At 48.9% G+C, this 23,698-nt stretch overlaps 1 protein-coding gene across 2 annotated transcripts; it reads right to left on the bottom strand.

The window, feature by feature from the left end:
- Positions 1-3,464: 3,464 nt before the first annotated feature.
- npdc1 (neural proliferation, differentiation and control 1) lies at positions 3,465-23,652 on the bottom strand. 2 transcript variants are annotated; one of them, XM_023958874.1, is made up of 9 exons: positions 23,322-23,652; positions 18,291-18,446; positions 16,330-16,419; positions 16,065-16,244; positions 14,814-14,880; positions 12,259-12,340; positions 9,898-9,977; positions 5,482-5,581; positions 3,465-4,692 (listed from the first exon to the last, which is right to left on the bottom strand). In XM_023958874.1, the coding sequence occupies exons 1-9, from the start codon at positions 23,371-23,373 to the stop codon at positions 4,621-4,623; spliced, it is 879 nt and encodes a 292-aa protein (XP_023814642.1). In that variant the 5' UTR covers positions 23,374-23,652; the 3' UTR covers positions 3,465-4,620. The 2 variants fall into 2 exon arrangements, with proteins under 2 accessions (XP_023814642.1, XP_023814643.1); XM_023958875.1 differs by having other exon boundaries at positions 18,291-18,443; positions 23,322-23,651.
- Positions 23,653-23,698: the final 46 nt, after the last annotated feature.

Below are 23,698 nucleotides of genomic sequence, written 5' to 3'. Positions count from 1 at the left end.
ACCTTTAGACCCACCCCAGCCCTTTAGACCCACCCCAGCCTTTTAGACCCACCCCAGCCTTTTAGACCCACCCCAGCTTTTAGACCCACCCCAGCCCTTTAGACCCACCCAGGCCCTTTAGACCCACCCCAGCCTTATAGACCCACCCCAGACTTTAACACCCACCCCAGCCCTTTAGACCCACCCCAGCCTTTTAGACCCACCCCAGCCCTTTAGACCCACCCCAGCCTTTTAGACCCACCCAGCCTTTTAGACCCACCCCAGACTTTAACACCCACCCCAGCCTTATAGACCCACCCCAGACTTTAACACCCACCCCAGCCCTTTAGACCCACCCCAGCCTTATAGACCCACCCCAGCCCTTTAGACCCACCCCAGCCTTTTAGACCCACCCCAGCCCTTTAGACCCACCCCAGCCTTTTAGACCCACCCCAGCCCTTTAGACCCACCCCAGACTTTAACACCCACCCCAGCCTTATAGACCCACCCCAGACTTTAACACCCTTTGTAACCCTTGTGCTATCCTAGGTACTTTAACCTTGGGAGTTGGGTCATCTAGACCAGTGGTCCCCAACCACCGGGCCGCGGACTGTTACCGGGCCGCGGGACACTTGGCACTGGGAATTTTGACACCGGGACGCACAGAAAGAAAAAAATAATCTCCATTTTATTGTTTTTTTTCGAAAGAAACGTTTTATTTTGAAAAGTGACCGGATTCTCTCTGTTACATCCGTAACACTTAACGCACGTCAAAGTCGCCACATCAAACATCACGTGATACACACCTTGCGTTGCACCTCAGCCCCCCCCCCACCGGTCCGCTGTAAACTTGCCTTGCGTTGTACCGGTCCGCGGTGACAAAAAGGTTGGGGACCACTGATCTAGACCCACTAGACAGTGCTCTGAACCCGTTTTCTTCAATGATTTGTGATCTTCACGGGTGTCCATGGATTACATGAAATCTTTCCACCTTTGTCATGGTAGGGAGAACACGTCAATGCAAGGGGGTTAAACAAGGGTTAAACAAAGAAAGTTGTTTCAAATTTGACCTTTTTTCCTTGTGGATTATTGGTATAAAAGCACTTTTTGGAGTTAATGCCAAAAAATGTTTAAAAAAGACATTTGACCTGCTGTTTGTGAATAACATTTGAGATGTATTGGAAATGTTTTTATATTTCTTTGTGATAGAGTTGACATTCTAGTTGGTGATAGCCCAACATTTGGGATTGGCATAAACATTGCTGACCCCTGTTTCAAACAAACTGACTTCAATTCATGACAGAAAAACAAACAGCAGCTTTGAGAGCCGAAAGATGTCAACGTTTCCTGAATTTGATCCTTGGAATGAAGAAATGAAGCACATCCAACAGCATAACCTTGAAGGTCAGGATGATATCAGGATGTTCTTGAAAAACCCTTCCTGTTCCCTCCGACAGTAGGAAGAACAGCCGGCTATTGTTGCTGTTTTAGGTGATATTGTCAACTCTTCTTTGCAAAACTGTGTATTTTGTTCTCTGATGAGAAAAGCTGCAGCAATCAGATAAAGTGGCTTGTAAAAGTATTCATTGTAAAAGTATCATACCAGTTAAACTTCTCATTTTTTTACACAATGACCACACACATAGGTGTATTTCTATTGGAATGTTATGAAGAAGTGGCTCACAATTTCACAATTGTGAAGTGGAAAGAAAATTATACAAGAGTTCAGGTTTTTTTTTTTTAAATAAAAAACTGAAAAAATAATTTTACATTTGTTAAAGGTTGTCCCAGCTTCATGCAGTTCCATGTTTTGTCAGCAGAGGTCAGCCTAGACTCTGATTTGACCCCCACATCCATCATAAAACACATTTTTAATGGGCTCTCTAAAGACATGTGGTCCACTGAATGTTCAGCGTCGTCACATGATGGATGGATCACAGGAGAACCTCCAGGCTGGTTGCAGATGTCAGACCTGAAGCAGAGGAAGCAGAAACTGCCTCTTAGTTCTAGTTCAGTCTCCTCCCTAAAATAGAAACCCACTGATATTTTCAACCTTTACATGAAAACAGTCACTTCTGAAGGATTTCATTTTCAAAAAAACGTTTGATAAACTTTCAGAAAAGCTTATATATTTTTTTCATACAGATTTATTTTATATGCCATTTTGTTTAAAGTACTGCTATCCATTGACTTGCTTTTCATTGACTTGCTTTCCGATTACTGTGATTTCCCTTTTCATGGTTTTCTCAGCAGTTTGTTGAATGAGGGGTGAGGGATGCAGAGACAGGAGGGAAGCAGGAGTGGGGAGGTGCAAGTGTGCGTTCTGGCAACACCCCCCTGCTGGCCTGCAGGAACCAGGGACAAAGGGGGCGGAGCCAAACCTTGTGGGTGGGTTGCAGGGATTATGGTCTCCAGGCATTCTCCATCTTCAGGAAAACTTCTCACCTCTTGGATTGCGCTTCTCCTTGGACAATAAAGAAGAGGGGGAGACAATCTAGGATGGGAAATCACGTCTTAACAGATGTGGCCTCGTGTGGGGATTGTCGAGGAGAAGTAAGAGGTAGGCCGTTATTCAACATTGATTCTGGCACGCCACTGTGCCAGGTAAGCAGGAACCTATTATATCAAATTCTACAATCCAACATCCTAAATCACTTCGGACCCAGAAGTGCAGTATGTGTAATGAATTTCCCAAATTTAGGGAGATCAGGTCTCAACACTCTCTTCCGACGTTGTGGGTTTTGTGTTGAATGTTTGTCATAAATGAATCCTTCCATGTTCTCAACCTGCTAGATCTCTTTCGGGGGCCACAGAGTTGCTGGAGCCTCTCCAAACTACAGTTGGAGGCGGGGCACAGCGTGGACATGTCACCAGTGTGTCGCGGCGCACACGATAACCCCCACACAGGCACACCTAGGGACGCTTGAACCAACTGAGCTAAGAAGCATTTTTTTAGACTGTGGGGGGAAGCTGGAGAAAGCCCACGCATGCACGAGGAAAAGAGCCCAGCAGGGATTTGAACCAGGGCCTTCTCACTGTGAGGCCAGAGCGCCAACCACGGCTTTAGCTGCAGTGAGATCCAACTAATGACGACAAGCACACACACTTGCAAAGACAACCAAAACATGCATCATTTAGCATTTTTTGATCATTTCATTTGGACTCACAAGCTGTTAAAAATATGCAACATCATCTCAGATGATTCAACCACGCCGACTTTGGGAACTCACTGCACCAACCCGCTTAGACAATAAAGACGGTTCTGTCAGATTTAGCCTTCATGCTAAACCAGAAATGTGTCCTTATTACTTACTTTAGTTTAATGTTTTTACAGCAGTTCAGACCGTTATGAGTCCTTGAGAAAATGGCTCATTGGGAGACTGTCTGCAGATTTTACGCATCAACATTTTTGGATTCAGAACTTGGAGAATGTCAGAAACCGTCATTTTAGGAGGTTTCTATTTGAAAACAAGTACGTAGGGCAGTAAGTGGTCAACATTTTTATTCTCTTGATTTTCAGAATAAAAGCAAATACACAACGCTGGAGGTCAGAAATAATGACTTAAAAGCCTCAGAACTCTTTGTTACAGTTTTAAAGAAGATTTAGTTTCAAAAGCTTCCAGAAGAATCAGAAATAAAAAGGAGAAGGAAGAGACCAGCCTCACACTTCAGGTCAGACAAATGTTTATTTTTCTGTCTTTGCTGTGGTTTTCTCATGCAAGCTAACGCTGGAACACTGATGTGCAGCTGAACACGTTCTGTGTTTTCAGGCTCCGCCCCCTGGATGACCCTCAGACGGGGAACAGCATCCGGGGGGGTTGAGTGAGCTTTTGGCGCCGCCTAAATCCATCCGAGAAAGGAGAACAATTTATTTTCTTTAGGACAGCTGTGGAGGGAGCAGTAGGGGCTTTCCCGACAGGACATCCCAAAAACAGCCCGCGTCAGGGGGAGGGGGCAAGACCTTCAGGGGGGGCAAGCAGAGAGTGCCCGTGAGGCGCTTGAGGAGTCGGACCTGAACAGCCTCCGTGGGGCCACACGTGCACCGCATGATAGGATGCACTCTGCTCCAGCTGGGCAAAAGCCATTTAGCCCCTCCCCCTGAGGCATCACCTGGCAAAAGTCCCTCCCCCTGAGGCACCCCCCCCCCATTAGATGGAAAGAAGATGGAGACGTGACCCCAGCTGCAGAAATCTAAAGTGGATCTGACCTGTAGTGCGTAAAAACAACATTTCAAATATATCTGTGTACATATATCTATACAGGTTTATATAAATCTGCAGCAAGTCTGAGGTTCAAACAGGAAATGCATACTCCAGTTTCTTACACAGCGCCATCTAACCATGCATAGAGGAGCAGGACGGAGGACACGAGGCTACATCACAAACGGACATACGCTGCAGGGAGGAGACTCCGCCCACACCTGCTCCTTCTGTCAAACGCTGCAGGGGAGCCAGAGTCTACAGGAGGAACTCGCCAAACATTCAAACACTGAAGAGGAACCTGGAGGAATCTTCAGTCTGTTCGGCGTCTCTGACCACGGGGGCGCGGCGGCGCTCAGCAGCGTGTGAGGAGTGTGTGCATGCATGTCCGTTCGGCCAGAGAACACAACAGCGCTACATTCCAACATCCGAGACTCCAGATTCACTGGTGGAGCCTCTGCAGGTAAAGGGTGGAGTCGTCAAAAAGGGGGTTCTTCACCTCCATCTCCCCCGTCTGCAAAGGAAGTGGGACAGTCCGTGGTCAGGAACAGCGTCAAGAAGAACCATGTCAGACAGAATAGTGGACTTTCACAAACAGGAAGTGGACGTCCACAAACAGGAAGCGGACGTCCACAAACAGGAAGCGGACGTCCACAAACAGGAAGCGGACGTCCACAAACAGGAAGCGGACGTCCACAAACAGGAAGTGGACTTCCACAAACAGGAAGCGGACGTCCACAAACAGGAAGCGGACGTCCACAAACAGGAAGTGGACGTCCACAAACAGGAAGCGGACGTCCACAAACAGGAAGCGGACGTCCACAAACAGGAAGTGGACGTCCACAAACAGGAAGCGGACGTCCACAAACAGGAAGCGGACGTCCACAAACAGGAAGCGGACGTCCACAAACAGGAAGCGGACGTCCACAAACAGGAAGCGGACGTCCACAAACAGGAAGTGGACGTCCACAAACAGGAAGCGGACGTCCACAAACAGGAAGCGGACGTCCACAAACAGGAAGCGGACGTCCACAAACAGTAAGCGGACGTACACAAACAGGAAGTGGACATCCACAAACAGGAAGTGAATGACACAGCAGGGATTTCTGCCCCGAAACAGAATCCAAACACAAAAGGGACCATGATGTCAGATCTGGTGAGTAGCAGTGGACGATTGTGGTTCATTCTCTGCTAGCTTCACATGGACCCCCCGCGCCCCCCCCCCCCCCCCCCCGCCTCCAGAAAGGCTCTGACTGACACCTGGCTGGTGAACTGACAGTGACGAAGAGCGCGGTTGACTCACGGGCGCCAGTCCTGGACACTCGTACACGGTGAAGTCTCCGTCCTCGTTCTCCTCATCTGTGGAGGCTCCTGAGTCGGGAACTTTGGGCTCGTCCCTGTGCCTGTGGGGGCCACAAACAGATTCACTGTGGAGGGGGTGGGGGGCATAGGAGCTTTTTGGTATTTCAAGTTTCCCTTTCAAAACAAAGACATTTTAAAAATAAAATATTATAATAAAAAAATAAAAATTCAAACATTTTCTCTTTTTCAGAATATAAAATAATGAAAATGTAAAAAAAAGTATTTGTTTCATGTGAACACGATGTTTTTTGGTGACCTGAACTAAAGCAAGGTGATGCCTCAAGGGGGAGGAGCTATAGCCAAGTGATGCCTCAGGGGGAGGGGCTGTATTCAGGTGATACCTCAGGGGGAGGGGCTGTAACCAGGTGATGCCTTAGGGGGAGGGGCTGTATCCTTGTGATGCCTTAGAGGTGAGGGGCTGTAACCAGGTGATGCGTTAGGGGGAGGGGCTATAGCCAGGTGATGACTCAGGAGAGGGGCTGTATCCAGGTGATGCCTTAGAGGGGAGGGACTGTATCCAGGTGATGCCTCAGGGGGAGGGGCTATAGCCATATGATGCTTCAGGGGGAGGGGCTGTATCCATGTAATGCCTCAGGGGGAGGGGCTGTATCCATGTGATGCCTCAGGGGGAGGGGCTGTGTCCAAGTGATGCCTCAGGGGGAGGGGCTGTAACGAGGTGATACCTCAGGGGGAGGGGCTGTGGCCAAGTGATGCCTCAGGGGGAGGGGCTGTGTCCAAGTGATGCCTCAGGGGGAGGGGCTGTGTCCAGGTGATGCCGTAGAGGGGACGGACTGCATCCAGGTGATGCTTCAGGGGGAGGGGTTGTAAACAGGTGATGTGTTAGGGGGAGGGGCTTAAGCCAGGTGAAGACTCAGGGGAGAGGCTGGAGATAGGTGATGCTTTAGGGGGAGGGGCTGTAACCAGGTGATGCCTCAGGGGGAGGGGCTGTATCCATGTGATGCCTCAGGGGGAGGGGCTGTATTCAGGTGATACCTCATGGGGAGGGGCTGTAACCAGGTGATGCCTTAGGGGGAGGGGCTGTATCCATGTGATGCCTCAGGGGGAGGGGCTGTGTCCAAGTGATGCCTCAGGGGGAGGGGCTGTAACGAGGTGATACCTCAGGGGGAGGGGCTGTGTCCAAGTGATGCCTCAGGGGGAGGGGCTGTGTCCAGGTGATGCCGTAGAGGGGACGGACTGCATCCAGGTGATGCTTCAGGGGGAGGGGTTGTAAACAGGTGATGTGTTAGGGGGAGGGGCTTAAGCCAGGTGAAGACTCAGGGGAGAGGCTGGAGATAGGTGATGCTTTAGGGGGAGGGGCTGTAACCAGGTGATGCCTCAGGGGAAGGGGCTGTATCCATGTGATGCTTCAGGGGGAGGGGCTGTATTCAGGTGATACCTCAGGGGGAGGGGCTGTAACCAGGTGATGCCTTAGGGGGAGGGGCTGTATCCTTGTGATGCCTTAGAGGTGAGGGGCTGTAACCAGGTGATGCGTTAGGGGGAGGGGCTATAGCCAGGTGATGACTCAGGAGAGGGGCTGTATCCAGGTGATGCCTTAGAGGGGAGGGGCTGTATCCATGTGATGCCTCAGGGGGAGGGGCTATAGCCATATGATGCTTCAGGGGGAGGGGCTGTATCCATGTAATGCCTCAGGGGGAGGGGCTGTGTCCAAGTGATGCCTCAGGGGGAGGGGCTGTAACGAGGTGATACCTCAGGGGGAGGGGCTGTGGCCAGTGATGCCTCAGGGGGAGGGGCTGTGTCCAAGTGATGCCTCGGGGGGGAGGGGCTGTGTCCAGGTGATGCCTCAGGGGGAGGGGCTGTGTCCAGGTGATGCTTCAGGGGGAGGGGTTGTAAACAGGTGATGTGTTGGGGGAGGGGCTTAAGCCAGGTGAAGACTCAGGGGAGAGGCTGCAGATAGGTGATGCTTTAGGGGGAGGGGCTGTAACCAGGTGATGCCTTAGAGGGGAGGGGCCATATCCAAGTGATGCCTCAGGGGGAGGGGCTGTAACCAGGTGATGCCTTAGGGGGAGGGGCTATAGCCTGGTGATGACTCAGGGGAGGGGCTGTAACCAGGAGATGCCTTAGAGGGGAGGGGCTGTATCTGGGGTGATGCCATAGGGGGAGGGGCTATAGCCAGGTGATGACTCAGGGGAGGGGCTGTAGCTAGGTGATGCCTCAGGGGGAGGGGCTGTAACCAGGTGATGCCTCAGGGGGAGGGGCTGTAACCAGGTGATGCCTCATATGTCTCTTCCCCATTATGAAAATAGACTGATCATGGGAAATGATCTGTCACACACTGACTGAGACCTCAACCTTTAGCGACCCCCCTCCCAGACACACCTGTGGAGGTGGGATCTTTCCTGCATTTCTTTTTTCTTGCCTATACACCAAAATGGAGCTATTGATCAATATGTGGAAAATAAAGGAACTTCTGGTCATCATTGCTGCTTCTGCCTCGAGCCTTTGATGGGGTCATAGCTCAGACTCAAAGATGACCTCAGGATCTGACCTCCATGCTGGAGCAAAACCAGTCGGGATGTTTTCAGGCTTCCCGCCCCATCATGAGGCAAAACTCAGGTTTGTGCAGGTATGATGTGCCATCAAACTTTTAGAAAAGTCAAGCATGGTACTCCTGCAAAGCATCTCCTCAGGCTTTGTCGTCTGACATGACCTAAACAGTGTGTTCCAGCTGCCATCAGACCTGACTGAACACCTGAGTCAAGTCTGGTCACTTTGACCAAAACCATGGTCATGTTTGGGCTCCCCCTGGGTTTAACATGAAGACTCCTGAGTCCGTCCCATGCCGATTCAAAACAACTCAGTCATCTGTGCAGACGATCTACTGAGCTACTTCAGCCTGACAGAGGCCACTACAACCGTTTATCTGTTACCTGTAGTTCAATGGAATACAAACATTTTAATTCCAAACGATAAGACACCAAATGTTGATAACAGTCAGGGCACGTGTAACCTGATGGTTCAGGAGAAAACCATAGGTGGAAAACATCTGGCCAATGGTCAAACACACCTCCAGCATTCTGCAGAATGAGACTCAAGCTGAACTAGACAATCCGGGTGGAAATGTGTATTCAGGTAGAGAACACACCGAAAGAACAGGAAGGGAAAGTAGTAAAGGCTTGTCAGGCACCACAGGAAAGCATTGCACCCGACACCTGTCATGCAGGAGATGCTGGTTTATAGACCATGTCAACAAGAGGAGAACATGAGAGAACAAATATAAAACACTAAGAAGTGTTTCCACACTTTGGTCTGACAGTAACAACAGTGTCAACTACACACTGCAGTCTCCATGGACTCGCTCCAAAATATCTGTCTGACCTGATTCAGGTGTACACTCCTCCCCGCTCCTTTAGGTCAACAAATCAGACACAGCTGGTCGTCTCGAAGACCAGGAGAAAACTGAGAGGTGACCGAGCCTTCTCGGTCTTCGGACCAAAAATCTGGAACAAATTGCCCCTGTACCTCAGACAGATAGACTCACTTAGTATTTTTAAATCTGCTCTTAAAACATATTTTTTCACTTTGGCTTTTAACTGAGTTGGAATCCGGACCTATTTTATGTGTTTTGTGCTTTATATTTTCATGTGCTTTTATTAATTTTTGTGTTGTTCAGCACTTTGGTGAACCTTGTTCTGTTTAAAGTGCTTTATAAATAAAGTTGAGTTGAGTTGAGTTGCAATGGCTTTTCTCCAACAACTGGACCAGGAGTAGATCCATATGAAGGACAACCTTGTGTTTGTCTTCATCATGGACCTCGGTGACCTCTGGGTGCAGATGCTAATGTGCTGAAGACACCAGAACCTCGTCAGAACAACACTGTACCATGTGGCTCTCCAAACACCCAACGGACATCACCACACAGGTGTTTATTATCCAGTCCAAGTTAGGTAAACAGACATTTATCACCTGAACTTCCCTCCAGAACCAAAAGAAACTTAAATGTTCCATAAAACAATGAACTCATTTAAGAAAGCTTCCAAATTCCTCCATGGGATTTCAACTGCCAACAGTCAGTTTTGCAGCATATTTAATAAAAGCAGTGCTGCAGCAGTGAAACCCAACGGTTCGGACGGTTGGGTGCAGCTGTTCTGTCGTAATGTCGGTGAGTGTCTGAAACGACATTTGCTGAATCCAAAGGAGCACTTCCAGGTAGATCTCAGTTGATCCTTTTATCATATCATAAAGGAAAGATAAAACTGAAATAATGTCAGACATGTTTGACCAACAAAAGCTGCATTCTATTGTCCATTCTAGGTCAACATAGTAAAAATCAAGCTTTCCTTTCCTTTCATTCGTTTGTCTTTGTTGGTAAAAAGCCCAGCAGACAAGGATGACTCACCTCTCCATGGAGAGCATCTGCTGCTTCTGGTGCTGGTAGTGGTACATCTGAGCGTTGTGGGCCAGCTTCTTATCCCCAGGCTGGAAAACAACACGGGGGGTGTGTGTGTGTGTGTGGGGGGGGGGGGGGGGTCACACTCCAGCATGGTGTCGGAGATTTCTCATTTTTCAGAGGATGAGGGTCAACATCCCAGCAGAGAGGATTTCATTCAGAATTTGAACAAACCAACCGTCTTGGTCCACATTTGTTCAACAGAAAAGTTCTGAAGATTCCTAACGACGGGCAGCTGCTATTAGAAACCCAACAGAACTTCTGACCCGTTCTGTTACTGGAGCCGCTGGTGTTACCAAAGCTGAACCAAAGGCCGCCTTGCCTTGACCCCAGAGCCCGCTTGGTTGTCTGTTGATGTTGCTCTGTTCAGACAGGATTAACCCCCCCCCCCCAAAAAAAAAAAAATCTGCTTCTTCTTCTTGTAGTTTAAATGGCAGGAGGCATCAACAACAAGGTGCACTACTGCCACCTACTGTATTGGAGTATGGGGCGGAGTGGGGGACTACCTAACTTAAAAAAACAACAATATTCTCCTAAATAATCTGGTTCTGCTCAAAGAACCTATAATTGCACCATTTAAATTCTCCTCCCCTCCCAAAAGCTTCTTCAAACTCAGCCGTTCACCTTTTATCAACCGTACTCTATTCTCCAGCTGTCGTCTTTCTTCCCCATTCAATTCACAATGACACAGAATGTGCTCCACTGATTCTTCCCCTTTCCCACACTCACACACACCAGTTGGATGTTTCCCTATCAGATGTAATGTGTTATTTAGAGCAGTGTGTCCCATCCTCAACCGTGATATTATGCCGTGATCTCTGGTGTTTACTCTAATATTCATTCCTCTCCCCACTTTGTCTTGAATAATGAATAATATCGACCTTTCATCTCTCTTTCCCATTGTTTCTGCCATTCTTCCACAATACGCCTCCTAATCGCCCTAATTTCCGTTCTGCCTAAAGGAATTTCCATCTCTATACTCTGTTTCAAGGCCCGTTTTGCCAGAAAATCAGCCATTTCATTTCCCTCCACCCCCCGATGTGCTGGTACCCACATAAATCTGATGCTTATCTTCAATAAATTTCATCCATTGGATCTGATCTGCTTTCAGAAGAAAAAGATTTCAAGGACATCAATGCTGATAATGAGTCTGAACATATTATACCATCTCCAATTCTAACCAGTGTAAACTATATGATATTGCCAACATTTCAACTGCAAAAACTGAAAGATCCTTTGACGTCTTGATTCCGACATATTTTCCCAATGTAGGGATACAGACAGAAAAACCAGTCCTTTGTGTCTGGGTCTTTAGATCCATCTGTATAAATGGGGATAAATGAGGCCGTGTCTAACCGTCTGCTGGGATTTCATCCCAGTTTCCCTTCCCTTTGCTACCCTCCATCTTCCTGTGGAGGTTGAAAAAATCCAGAAGGGAGTGGCCGGATACAAAAACGTCTTAACTAGGGTTTTACCATGACTCTTTGTTCCTCTCTCTAATCTAGCTCATTTCCAAGCAACACTTTCGTTTTTCCCACTCCCACTTTCCCAACAGGGAGCAGTAGCTCTGCTAACCATGTGTTCTTCATCTGCACTACCCCGTATGTTCACCCAAAAATTAAAGCAGCAGTGGTTTAACTCTGAGATTCAATGGTATTTCCCCCATTTCAACTTGTAATGACACAGCAGGAGTTGAGCTCATAGCCCCAGTACATATTCTCAACGCCTGATTTTGAATGACCCCCTACATTATGTAACAGTCTTTGATATTATGTTCAGTAAAACTGGAAAAAAAAAAACTATGCAACAGAGTTTTGCAAGCTGAATTGTAAACAATAATTCCATAATCTGTGACTGACCCATTATTGTAACATATATTTGTTTTAAAGCCTGGTCACTAGCTCCCCACCCAGTGCCTTTCAAGCACCTCAATATATTTATGACTTTCTTACATCTCCCTACTATACTATCAATATTTTCTCTCCATTTCAACTTTGTATCAAATAGAACTCCCAATTATCTAAAACTCTGCACTTCCTCCAGTTTTTCTCCATATAATTTTAAATTCAAAACAGTTTCACGTTTCCTGCTACCTACTGTTTTGGGAGAGGAAACATCACAAACATCTCTGTTTTTTACTCAAATACAGTATCTTGTGGGATTTTTTTTTCCTCTTTGAAAACTAAACTGTGCATCTGTCTATGAGAGGGATTTAAACCAGCAACTCTTCCCTAAACAAACACGAGTTTAAACTGACGAGAACATGCCCTCAGTTTGGTTATTTCTACATTTCTGATGTTTTCTACTCACAAAGCTGCAGATGTTCTGGGCTCTCATCAGTCCGTAAGCGGGATAGTCCACCTTCTGAGTGAGACGCAGGCCTTTCTGTAATCTGACACAGAAGAAAGCTGTTAGAATCACTCTGAAGGTCTCTAGGGCCCCGTCAGACCTCATCCTCTCCGTAATGAGGGTTCATTCTGCGGTGGATGAAAGAGGACACCTGCTCCGGTCAGTCATGGCAGGAATGTCGCCAACAGGTAGAACGAGCTCATTTACTGGTTGAAGCACAGAGACTCTGTGCTGGTCATCCGTAGAGAATCACTCAAATTGTCCGGTGGAATACCGTTTGGTTCTTTTTTATCCTTTCCCCCAGAGGGGGTGGGGGGTCAGCAGACTTCTCCTCCCTGCAGGTCCAGCTTTACCCTTGTGCCATCTTGTGGGGTCCAGATGACCCCACTCCCAACATTAACATGCCTTGGAGGCACGTTAACGTTGGGACCCCACAAGCTAGCACCAGGGTTAATGGAAAACTACCTGCAGCCGAGCAACACAAACACTCTATTATGAACCATGAACCTTGGCAGGGTCTGACTGCTGTACACGAGCCTTCAACTGCAAGGCTTTAAACCCCGCCCCCAGAGTGATTACATCACAGCATTAGAACACCTTTGTCAACACTGAAGAAAAGCGCCAGCGGAGTGGCGCCCACTTTCCAGAAATGATTTACGTGTGTTGGTTTGTGTGCATGAGTAAGAGTGTGTGAACTGTAGTTGTATGGTGTACATGTTTAGATGTGTATGTAAACATTTTTGGAGCCAACAGGTATGTGTGTAACATTAGAATGTACGTGTGTGTGGACAGGCCCCGCCGCATCAGGCGCGTTGGGATTCCCCAATTATTGCCGCCAGTCTCTCATCAGGAGGGGTCAGCTCCGGTGTCCCCCCCCCCCACACACACACACACCCGTGGCAGACACGGGTGTGTGTGTGTGGGGGGGGGGGGGGGGGGTACAGCGCTAGACGTTTTTTTGCCTTGACTTTGATGTCCGACCTTCTCTTTTTTATTTCTACGGCCACGGTCCGAGGTTGTGAGGCTACAGCATTACGGCGTCTGCCACCGTCTGCCACTCACGTGCCTTTTTGGCATTAGTAATGCCCACACTGGGCCCTCCAAACAACATTCTTCTCCTCTTTTCCACCTCGCCAACGATAACTTCTACTTCACATTGAGTGAAGTTACGTTTTTTTTCATTTCCTCTCTGTGTTTGCCATGTTTTCATAATCAATGAATATTCATTTGTGGGCGTTTCACGGACTATTTATGGGCAACTATGGGCGTGTCATGAAGCCGCTAAAGCTGCGCAGCATTTAGAATCGGTTGTGATTTATTAAGGGAAAGATGCGTAGGATGTGCGTGCGCACGGTTTTATAACTCCGAATATTTCTGTGCGTACGCACGTCCTATGTTTCATCCGTACGCCACTTCTGACGCAAATCCTACGCAAAGTTTTATAAATGAGGCCCCTGCACACCACCAGGGGCAAGGTGGAAGTTCAGTGTCTTGCCCAAGGATGCATCGACTCATGGGTGTGCAAGGCGGGAATCGAACCTGCAATAGTATGATCATGGGTGGACTGCCCTACTACTGCACCACAGCCGGCCCACATCTGTCCCACAATATTACCTTGATCATGGCAACAAATGACACTCAGATGAAGCCCGGATGTCATTCAGAGGTCAGTAATAGGTTAGTGTGTGATAAAAAATAATAATAATAAAGGGGGGAGGGGAGGGGGTACTGTGTCAAAGCTCCCAGATAAGGAGGCTGCAGGGCTGGTGGTGGGCCACATCAGCACACAGCAGACACAGGTGAAGGACTTCCATCTTCATTTCTTATTTATAGTTTTTGCCATTTCCTGTGCAGCTCTTTTCAAAATAAGACTCCAGAGCTTTAGCAGATTGGCGTGTATGCGTTTCCAATGGCATACGTTACAGTATTTAAATTCAAATTAATTCTATTTCCAAAGCACCTTTCATGAAAAAGCAAAGAACAGCTTAAGGTGATGTACATTAAAACAAACAAGAACGCAAAAACACCAATTCTCACATATGCAATAAAATAATAAAATAAGCCCTATGAATAATAAGAAAATACACAAAAAAAACACAAAAAAAAGAGAAATTTTTATAAAAAGCTAAAGAAGAGAGAACCCAGAAGGCGCCGTCCGCCCTGACCTCCTGTTGGTGGGTGTGTCAGCATCTAAGCAGCACAGTCTATTGTCACCTGTAGACTAGAAATTAGTATTTTCTTGTCGATTCTGCTCAGTTTGCTTTTGTTTACGTCAGAAAGTGTGTTTTTGTGCTTTTTTACATTCCAATCATCCGTCTGGTCTTGTAGACTCTGAATGCCACAAATCAAGACGACCACTGTGTTAAAGATGTCGACTCCATCAAAGACACACAACAGATGAGACCGAACGATAAAGCTCCACAATCCTCACTGTCCAATAGTTCTGAAGCATCAAAAGAAGCCTGCAAGCTCTCATGTGGAAGGCAGAGCCACGGTCCCACTGAGAAACGGCTTACCTGAGCCAGCAGGCCCCCGCTACGAGTAACACCAGCCCCCCGGCCGCAATGAAGACGCTGCTGATGACTAGGAAAAGATAAAAACAGACAGTCAGGGGCAGAGACAGCAGAGCAGGTCTCCGTATGTCCAAGGAGGACATGGTTTCGGCAGGACAGCTCGGCAGAGGGGGCGCTGCTGTGGGCGTCAGCCTGGGAGTTGCTGACGACCCCCACTGCTTGACCTAGATGAATAAATGAATGCCACATCTCAGCTCTGCTGTTTGTTCCCAGAAAGGGAAATCAGGATCTATCTGACGGTTTCTCAGCATGAAGCTCACAAAGAAATCCTTTCACCCAAACTGCTCTGATTAGCTGCTCTGTGAAATCTTTGGTAGACGGTTTGCGTCAAGAATGAGGTCACACAGGACTTCAATTCAAACTGTGTTTCCGCTTTGAAGCTCTCTGTGCTGAGAAATGATCAGAAAAAAGGTTTTGATGCTAGAAAAGACCCTGAGATAAACCTAAAGCCTGGTGGCATCTCTGAACCCCCCTGAGAGTTGTCTTGTTCACTGACTGCACTGCAGCCATGGAGGAATCTGGATGCAGGTCAGATCAGCATCACATGAACAGCTGGTTGGGAGGCAATGGAGGAGGCCTGTCAAAATAAATGTTCGCTTTTGGAAAAGTACGATTTTCCCAAAAGGTTTGTTGTTAAAGAGGAAGCAGACGGGGCCGCCCACTGTCCTCGTCTTCATGCTACTTTGAATCAACCTCTGGCTGCAGCAATAAGAGCTGCAGCCAGAGGTTGATTCAAAGTAAGATTCAAGAAAGGTATCTAAACACACTAATCACAAAAGAAGTCTTTACGACATATTACTTCTACAAAATTCACAATAAATCTGAGAAACAGAAAACATATTAGTGAAGTCTCCTCCATCTCAGACTGAGATGTGACTGAACAGTAGTAAAGACTCTCCATGCCGGTCAAATCATGTCAAATATCTTGGTATTTATTTCTCCCACAAGCTATCAGAGCTGGTGCTGCATTACTGAACAGCATCCAGGATGATCTACCCCCCCTGGGGCAACCTGCCTCTGCCCCTCATGGGCAAAGACTGCCGTCTTTCACAACCCATGTTGTGTTAAGAAAAAGAGTTATGTTCTTTGTCCGAAACAGGAGATAACTAGATCCCCAGAGAACAGAAACTCACAAATCCTAGTTTTAGCTGCTGGATTTCCTTTGAGGTTAACGTGTCTTAAATCTGCACTTACTGACAAACACACGGTCACTGGAAGGGTAGGGGAGGATGATGGGATCTCTGGGAGGAATGGAGGTGTGGTTTGTGGTGGTGGGTGGAGCCCAACTGCTTGACAGGTGACCTTGGCTGGTGGGCACCTCTGCAGTTTGATTGGCATCTGGTCTGACGTCCTGAGGCTGGGAGACTGTGGCTGCTATAAAGCAGAATTTCAGGTTCCTGTGACATTAGCAGTGTTAGGTTTCAAAGTCATCTGAGTAAAGCTGTGGTCTGCTCCGTACCTGAAACCAGAGATTCGGTCCCCTGCTCGCTGATGATGGCAGACAGGAAGTCAATCTCCTCATCGAGCTCAGGGTAAGAAGTCCCTTTACCTGGAAAGAAGACAAAGTGTGTTCTGCACATGCTCAGGCAGCCAAACTCACCTCTAACCTCCAATCCTACACCCAACCCGGTAACATGTTTCAGTCACCCTTCAGACTTTCTCATTTATGGCTTGGTACCTAGTTTTTAAGCACCTACCAATGCCTTGATACTGAGTATCAAAAGAATAATTTCAAGCCAAAGGTTGATTCCTAATGCAACCACAAGGGGGCACAATCCACTGCTTTTGCAGGCTGGTCCCAAGAGGGAGAGAATCTGTATAAAGTCAGGTTTGTTGCAAAGGTGTTGTCCATCCGTAAAAAGGTTTCGTACTAATAAGAAGAGATTTGTGTGTCTGTACAGATGCTATGTAACTGTAGAAAAAATGACTCCATCTGTAAAAGTTTTGTACTTGTAATAAGAATTCTTTGTGTGTGAAAACAGTTTTGTAGAAAAAAATTGTCTTCCGTAAAAAAGCTTCGTCTGTGTGTGAAACACCACGCCCACAGACGAGCGCGATCACTGATCTACAGTGAGAAACCCCAAATGACCAATCAGAAGCCATTCTCTGTCACCCAATCGCGGCGCTGCTTGGACCAGCCATCATCATCATCATATCAATGCCAGGAAAACAAAAGTTTTGTTAAGACGAAGACGAGGGGAAATGGAAGATACCCAAAATATGGTAAGTGATGGAGGAGGAGGAGGAGAGGGGGAGATCACAGGTTCATTCCCTCTCGTTCAAACTGTAATCTGAGAGATCGATGCTTAGACACGGCTGGGGAGAGTTTATCCAGACAGCAAAGGATGTGATGTGAGGATGACTCTGGTGGTGAGGAAGATGACGAGTAGTTTGGATGAGGAAGTCTGGAGTGACACAGAAGAACATTGGAGATGTTCAGGACATAAAAGAGAGCTGGAAGACAGAGGAGTTCCAGGTGGAGGCGGGACTTAACCTAGGATAAGCTTTAAGGCTCCTTGTTTACTGTGGTGACGGACAGACTGACAGATGAGGTTAGCAGGGTCACTACATCACTGTAGTAACAATAAAGCTGTGGAGGCTCCATCTCTCAGTTTTCTCAGGTACTGGACAGGGTGTAAAAGAGGAAGAGGAGGAAAATACTTCATAAGCATCTCCTGGTGGCTGGTAGGAGAGGAACTCTTCCTGAGCCTCTGGACAAAGCAAAAGAAGTGGTGGTGTTACTCCTTCAGCAGCACAGCAGGCACATTGTGAACATCCCCAGGTAAATGCTAAAAACAAGCCAATCTGGTCTCTGCTCCAGGGAAGCCAGAGGTTTTCTCCTGTCAGCTGATTACCAGCTCATTTCTCTGATGGGGGATCGACAAATATTGAGTTGTATCTTATTTCTAAACAGTTGATGATTTCCTGGCATCACAGGTACTAAATAAAAAAAAGTCCTTTCAGAGTCTGACCCTTTAAACAATGAATATCCTGTATATACAGAACCGTAAAACCAGATCTGAAAAGTGAACTGTTGTTTCCACATTTTTAAACACCAACGGGGAGTCCACTCCTCACACTCTTCCACAGACATGTCTCAAAGTGTGAGACACGTGCACATGAAGCCTAAATTAGGCCTCAGTGTTGGCGCGTTGGGGAGGATGCTGGACGGCAACAAGAGCGAATGAAAGACAGGAACGCGGCTGTTTCAGAGTCCTGAACCTTCAGGTGGACGGGAGCTGGTGGTTCCAGAAGCTGTCCTCTGAGACTGGAGGGAATGATTGAAATCAGTATTTAGCATAGTTTCATGTCAGGTTTGCTGCTGAAAAGTGAAGGAAGTTAGATAATGGGACCCGCTCTGCATCACCGTGGCAACCCCAATTTCAGCTGATGAACTTCCCTCCGCTTCAAAAGTCTTACCAGATGGATGACCATGTCTCCTCCTGACAATGCAGCGACCGTAGGAGTCTTCCACCAGGGGGCGCAGGCAGGGGCCACAGCGGGAGCTCCCAGGCTGGCAGAAGTGGCGCCCGGCGCGAGCACAGTCCAAACTGCGGGGGCACAGGTCCGACCCTGCTGAGGCAAAACACATAGTGGAGCTGCTTTTGAGCAACCACAGCTTTCCCATACCACCTTCACTTGAGCTCTGTGTCAGGAGAGGATCATCTGTGTCTGGGGGGGGTTGTCTGAATCGGAGAGGATCAGCGTCTCTTTTCCACAGTAGATGAAACGCAAGAAAAGATGGAATCAAACAGATTTCAAGCTGAATTTTCTCAAACAGAAAAACTCCATTTTCAGTAGTTTGTGTTCATCACACAAACTCAACAACAACGCACAAGAGGACACCTTTTTTGGGATTTATTAGTCTCATCTTACATCACGGCCTCCCCTCACTGCATCATAACCGCCCCCCTGTGGTTGGCAGGTGTTATCAACATGAGCTGCAGATCCGTCCAGATCCGTCTCGCTGCCTGCACACCTCTGCAGCAGCGCAGCACAGAAACACAGCGAGGCCGTCCATGTTACCTCCTCCAGCTTCCTCGCTAGATCCCCTCTCATCTCTGGTGGAACCTGGACACTTGTTGCCATGACAATCACCATGGCAACAGGGAGGGAGACGTCAGCAGAGGAGGGTGACTCACTGACAAACGCAGAAGTCACAGATAGATGGAGAAGGCAGACACGTGGACGACTCGTCACACTTTGGTGCTGCACTCCTTTGACACCGCAGGTGGAGCACACACACACACACTTCCAGCAAAAATAAGAAGCCCCGCAAGCCCCCCCCCCCCCCCCCCCCCCACAGCGATGGTGCTTCCACACTGAAACCGCAACATCCCCATCCTAAACTTCACCACCAGAAGAGCCTCCACCACGGTCCAGACGCTCAGGCAGTCCAACAAAAAGGCTGCACCTCTTATCTCACCCCCCCCAGCAGGACTGCTTTGAATGCAGCCACATTCAAATAGAACTGAGCTGCTCTATCAAAGCTGTGTGGACAAAGGCTGTCAGGTTCCTCAGCTCTTCTGTGAGGAGCCCAACTCTGAGCGCCACCCTGCCGCCGCCATGCTGCAGCTGCAGCATGGCGGCTGCAGCATGGCGGCTGCAGCATGGCGGCTGCACACTTCACACTTATCCAGTGTCTGCAGAGCAAACACGCATGAAGTCAGAACATGCTGATGTCCTTCAGGTTGTGGTTCCTCTCAGCCCGACTGCAGTCAGAACCACAGAGACAACCGTGTCAGCAGAGGAACTGTAACCAGCAGAGTCGGGCTTCCATGATCCAGCCGTTCTCCCCCCCAGCTGCCAGTTTCCTATTCGGATGGGGTCAACCCTGTTCCTGGAGCATCAGAGGCTACACGCTCAAAGCCTGGAGTCTCAAAGTCCAGTCATAGCAACTGGACTTCAAAGCTTCTTACTTCACATGCATCGCCTCTTGTATTTTGATGGAATATAAGTTACTTTCGCAGCTCATTTTTTACCCAGAAGACAGACGACTTGATCACTGAGGCTCCGTCTTTTGCTCCTTGTGGGTCCACCCATTTCATGGCGTCATCCAGCTGCGTTTCTCCCACGAAAACGAACATCCGAACTTTTCCAAAGATGGATGTTCATAGGAAATGAAAGCGTTAAGTCTATCACTGCTAGCTCCACTGAGAAAGTGGGCGTGTGCGTTAGCCTGGGGGCGGGGCCGGCAGCACAGACTCTTCCTGGAAGGGGCTGTTCCTCACTTTGTGATGTCTGGTGCTCAGAAATGCAGGAATGGATCAAAATAGCACTTTGGGGTTGTTTTTGTGAGGAATGAACAATATAATAAGCTTAAAGGCTCAAAAAGTTGATTTTGCCTGATTTAGGCTCTTTAACACCCTCACCTCACCTGACTGTGCTTCTTCGCCCTCTCCCCGGTCTAGGATTGGCTGACAGAGATGGTAAATGGCGTGGACTTATGCGGCACACACCCGTTCACACACTGATGACGGCTGTAACCAGCTGAAACAATGTGGAGCTCGCCGGCATAAAGGTGGTCTCTCCGTTCACATCTTGGGCAGCGCCGCCTCCCCTGGAATCTGTGGTAATGTAGTCAAACCTGTTGCCTTGGTAACCATGCACCAAAGGCCTCAAACTCTCAAACCAGTATGCATCAATGCTCACTAGATTTTTAGTAGTTAGGGGTTAGGGCGGGAATTCAGACGCAGCCTAAGTGTGTAAACCATGAAAATGCAAAGCTGGATTCTGAAAATGATGGGTAAAACCCAGCTGTACGAGTCGTGCTGCTGAGGGAACGGGTGCAGATGAACTGAAGGTGGAACCCCGACAGCAGCAGAAGGTGGAGAAGAAAGAAGATGGACCCCCCCCCCCCCCCCTCAAAGACAAGCCCATTTACCAGCAGCCTTCCTGGTCTTTCCCTGCATCCAGCTAAACTCTGAAGGAACCCACAGACCGCTGACACAAGCCGCCCTGCTGTAGACACAAAGCAGCTCACTGCTGCACGGCAAAGCTCAGAGGATATCAATCCACCAGAGAAAGTAGGGCCAACAAAGACCAGAAATCTCCTTTAGCTCCGTCTGAAAGAAAAAACAGTTTCTTTGGTAGGAATCCTGAAAGTGGAGCACAGACATGTGAAGGTCTGTCACACGGCTGCAGGTCACAATCTGCTGCTGCTGCATCTGCTGCACCTGTTGCTGCATCTGCAGCTGCACTATCTGCACTAGCTGCACTATCTGCACTAGCTGCACTATCTGCAGCAGCTGCACTATCTGCAGCAGCTGCACTATCTGCAGCAGCTGCACTATCTGCAGCAGCTGCACTATCTGCAGCAGCTGCACTATCTGCAGCAGCTGCACTATCTGCAGCAGCTGCACTATCTGCACTATCTGCATCTGCACTATCTGCATCTGCACTAGCTGCACTATCTGCATCTGCACTAGCTGCACTATCTGCATCTGCACTAGCTGCACTATCTGCATCTGCACTAGCTGCACTATCTGCATCTGCACTAGCTGCACTGGCTGCACTATCTGCAGCTGCACTAGCTGCACTAGCTGCACTATCTGCAGCTGCACTAGCTGCACTAGCTGCACTATCTGCATCTGCACTAGCTGCACTAGCTGCACTAGCTGCAGCTGCACTAGCTGCACTATCTGCAGCTGCACTAGCTGCACTATCTGCAGCTGCACTATCTGCACTATCTGCAGCTGCACTATCTGCAGCTGCACTATCTGCAGCTGCACTATCTGCAGCTGCACTAGCTGCACTATCTGCAGCTGCACTAGCTGCAGCTGCACTAGCTGCACTATCTGCAGCTGCACTATCTGCAGCTGCACTATCTGCACTAGCTGCACTATCTGCACTAGCTGCACTATCTGCACTAGCTGCACTATCTGCACTAGCTGCACTAGCTGCACTATCTGCAGCTGCACTAGCTGCACTAGCTGCAGCTGCACTAGCTGCACTAGCTGCAGCTGCACTAGCTGCAGCTGCACTAGCTGCAGCTGCACTAGCTGCACTAGCTGCAGCTGCACTAGCTGCAGCTGCACTAGCTGCACTAGCTGCAGCTGCACTATCTGCAGCTGCACTAGCTGCACTATCTGCACTATCTGCAGCTGCACTATCTGCACTATCTGCAGCTGCACTATCTGCACTATCTGCAGCTGCACTAGCTGCACTATCTGCAGCTGCACTATCTGCACTATCTGCACTATCTGCACTATCTGCACTATCTGCACTATCTGCAGCTGCACTATCTGCACTATCTGCAGCTGCACTATCTGCACTATCTGCAGCTGCACTATCTGCACTATCTGCAGCTGCACTATCTGCACTATCTGCAGCTGCACTATCTGCACTATCTGCAGCTGCTGCTGCACTATCTGCATCTGCTGCTGCACTATCTGCATCTGCTGCTGCACTATCTGCATCTGCTGCTGCACTATCTGCATCTGCTGCTGCACTATCTGCATCTGCTGCTGCACTATCTGCATCTGCTGCTGCACTATCTGCATCTGCTGCTGCACTATCTGCATCTGCATCTGCACTATCTGCATCTGCTGCTGCACTATCTGCATCTGCTGCTGCACTATCTGCATCTGCTGCTGCACTATCTGCATCTGCTGCTGCACTATCTGCATCTGCTGCTGCACTATCTGCATCTGCTGCTGCACTATCTGCATCTGCTGCTGCACTATCTGCATCTGCTGCTGCACTATCTGCATCTGCACCTGCTGCTGCATCTACTGCATCTGCTGCTGCATCTGCTGCTGCATTTGTTGCTGCATATGCTGCTGCTGAATCAGCTGCATCTGCTGCTGCTGAATCAGCTGCATCTGCTGCTGCTGCACCTGTTGCTGCACCTGCAGCATCTGTTGCTGCATCTGCATCTTCTTCATCTGCTGCTGCATCTGCTGCTGCTGCACCTGTTGCTGCATCTGTTGCTGCAGCAGATACAGCATCTGTTGCTGCTGCATCTCTATCAGGTGGGGGAAATACATCAGATATCAACCTTCTGTTTCCACAAACTGTTGAGTTTTCAGCTCCACTGTTCACTTTCAGCTGCAAACTGTTCGTTTTCAAGACCTCATCAGCTCACCGCTGCAGGGAGCCCCCCCTCTGACTTCCACCCCATGCAGAATTTCAGCAGCTGTAACCTGAAGGAGCCAAATTGATGGGATTTTTCTGGCCTTTGACCCCCCCGCCCCCCTCCATCTTTCCAGGTGTTTCCCTCCATCCAATAAAGTCAGGTCACAAACAAGAAAAAGTCAAAAGGTCTCCAGCACCTGCAGGTAGTTGGCCAATCAGAGACAACGTAAAAGCGCGGGTATGCCCCCCCCCCCCAACATCAACAAGCAAGGATAATTTCTGGAATCGATTTCAGAGACACTGAAGCGAACCCTGCGGGGGGGGGGGGGGGGGATCCTGGCGCGAGCGCAGCAGCCAGCATTCGCCTGGTCTCACCTGGAAGGCAGGTGCCCACGGCTAGCAGGGCCGCAAACACCGCAGCCCGCATCCTGGCCAAGCCGAGACGGAGCCGATCGGAGGAGGAGGAGGAGGAGGCGGGGAGTGAGAGGAGACGCGGCCGATCATCCCCTCATCCCCTGCGGCTCAGGGAGGAGAGGGAGTCCAACAGAACCAGCAGAACCAGAACCACAGCAGAGAACCGCGGCCGAGACACAAGCTGCTCCGACTGACTGACCAGCACGGTGCGCGCGCACCTCCGCAGACCTGAAGCACCGACGAGCAGCTGTGATCCCACAGCGGAGGGAGGCACGTACGAGTGACGTCAGCACGCTGCCGGCGGGCGCGTCTCCTCAGAATCTATTAGAATGGACCGA

Source organism: Oryzias latipes, chromosome 9 (assembly GCF_002234675.1).
Source record: "Oryzias latipes chromosome 9, ASM223467v1".
In the NCBI taxonomy this organism is placed as follows: Eukaryota; Metazoa; Chordata; class Actinopteri; order Beloniformes; family Adrianichthyidae; genus Oryzias; species Oryzias latipes.
The sequence above is the reverse complement of the archived record's forward strand: the minus strand, read 5'-3'. Positions and strand labels throughout refer to the sequence as shown.